Source organism: Saprolegnia diclina, assembly GCF_000281045.1.
Source record: "Saprolegnia diclina VS20 unplaced genomic scaffold supercont1.208, whole genome shotgun sequence".
Classification (NCBI taxonomy): Eukaryota; Oomycota; class Saprolegniomycetes; order Saprolegniales; family Saprolegniaceae; genus Saprolegnia; species Saprolegnia diclina.
The window spans coordinates 9654-11205 of NW_008246275.1; the positions used below are offsets into that span (position 1 = coordinate 9654).

A 1552-nucleotide genomic window follows, 5' to 3' on the forward strand; every position below is an offset into this window, starting at 1 on the left:
GTCGCGTGGAGAACTTTGCGCGTCGCCGCGTTGAGCGTCCACTTTTGATTGCCGTTGGCTGGATCGCACGCGTACATGTGGAGACGGTACTTGATTGGCGCCGACGCGTCTGGGTACACATCAAAACACCGCCCGAGGTTCCTGTCGCGAAGCTGCTTGGTCACGCTGTTGTAGATGAGCTGCTGACTCAAGCTTGGCGACACGCCAGGTACTTGTGTCCAAATGTTGTTGGCATCGGCGCCCACGATGCGGCCCCGGGTCGTGTAAAAAGACATCGTCGTGTCTGTCGAGGGCGTAGGAGTCGGTTTCGGCGTAGGAGTCGGCGTAGGTGTTTGTGTTGGCGTAGGTGTCGGTGTTGGCGTGGGTGTCGGTGTCGGCGTGGGTGTCGGTGTCGGCGTGGGTGTCGGTGTCGGCGTGGGTGTCGGTGTCGGCGTGGGTGTCGGCGTGGGTGTCGGCGTAGGAGTCGGCGTAGGAGTTAGCGTAGGAGTCGGCGGAGTGCCGTACGTGAACGCTTGGCAGAGCGGACCGACGGTCGCCGCGTTGCAAATCGTCTCGGGCTTGAACGCGACGTAGTACGTGCCCGCCTCGGCCGTCTTGGTCAGCCCCGACCCGATCGGCCCGGCGTAGATGCCCCAATCAGCGACGCTAAGCGAGAACGTCACGGACGTCGACTGGCCCGGCGCAAGGTCGACCTTGGTAAACTTCTTGAGCATCTTGGTTTCCGGCGTGCCGCTCGCGCGCGTCTGCTGCGAGAGAAAGAGGAGGACCACCTCCTTGCCCTGCACCGCGCCCGTGTTCGTAACCGTGACTGCGGCCGTGATGGTGCCGCTGCCGCTGACCTGGGTGCTGCTCAGCGCAAAGTTGGTGTAGCTGAACGTCGTGTAGCTTAGACCCGCGCCAAAGTCCCACTCGGCGACACACGAGTCGGTGATGCACACACCGTTCTTGCGGTTGAAGTACGGAGTGACCATGTTGGCGTACGTCGTGTCCTTGGGGTACGTCATGCTGAGCCGGCCGCTGGGGTTGGTGAGGCCGAGGATGATCTCGGCGATGGCCTGGCCACCGGCCTCGCAGGGCAGCATCGCGTCAATGACGGCGTGGACGACGTCGGCGACACCGTTGAGGATACGCGGACGCGCCTCCACGAGGACAAGGATGACTTTGGTGCCGGTGGAGGCAATATCGCGAATGTACTGGAGCTGACCGGATGGTAGCGCCGCATCAGCGATATTGCCAGGCACCTCGGTCGATGGTGCCTCGCCGACCGCAATGATAGTGTACTGCGATGCGCTTGCCTTGGCCTTGGCCGTCGCGAGCGAGTCGGTTGTTCCGCCATTGATGTCGACACCCTATGTGCTCATCAGCATGCAGTACATACGGAAGTTGTGAAATAACTGTACCTGAAGCATTTGAATCTTGTTCGCGTCGGCGCCGTAGAGGTCCTGGAAGCCTTTAATAATCGACTTGCCCTTGGGAAAGCGGGCGTTGCCAGAGACACCTTGCCACTCGAGCGTCCACGCGCCGCAGAGGTAGCCAATGTTGTCGATGGACG

General features: G+C 61.6%; 1 protein-coding gene across 1 annotated transcript in view; it reads right to left on the minus strand.

Annotated features, from left to right (window-relative positions):
• Positions 1–187: 187 nt before the first annotated feature.
• The window catches only part of SDRG_17176 (hypothetical protein), a gene marked incomplete at both ends in the record, with an annotated part of 2273 nt that continues 908 nt past the window's right edge, over positions 188–1552 (minus strand). The window contains 3 exons of the mRNA XM_008623413.1: positions 188–211; positions 246–1349; positions 1401–1469. Of these exons, the coding sequence (XP_008621635.1) occupies positions 188–211; positions 246–1349; positions 1401–1469 (1197 nt within the window). The remainder of the gene's footprint in view (positions 212–245; positions 1350–1400; positions 1470–1552) is intronic.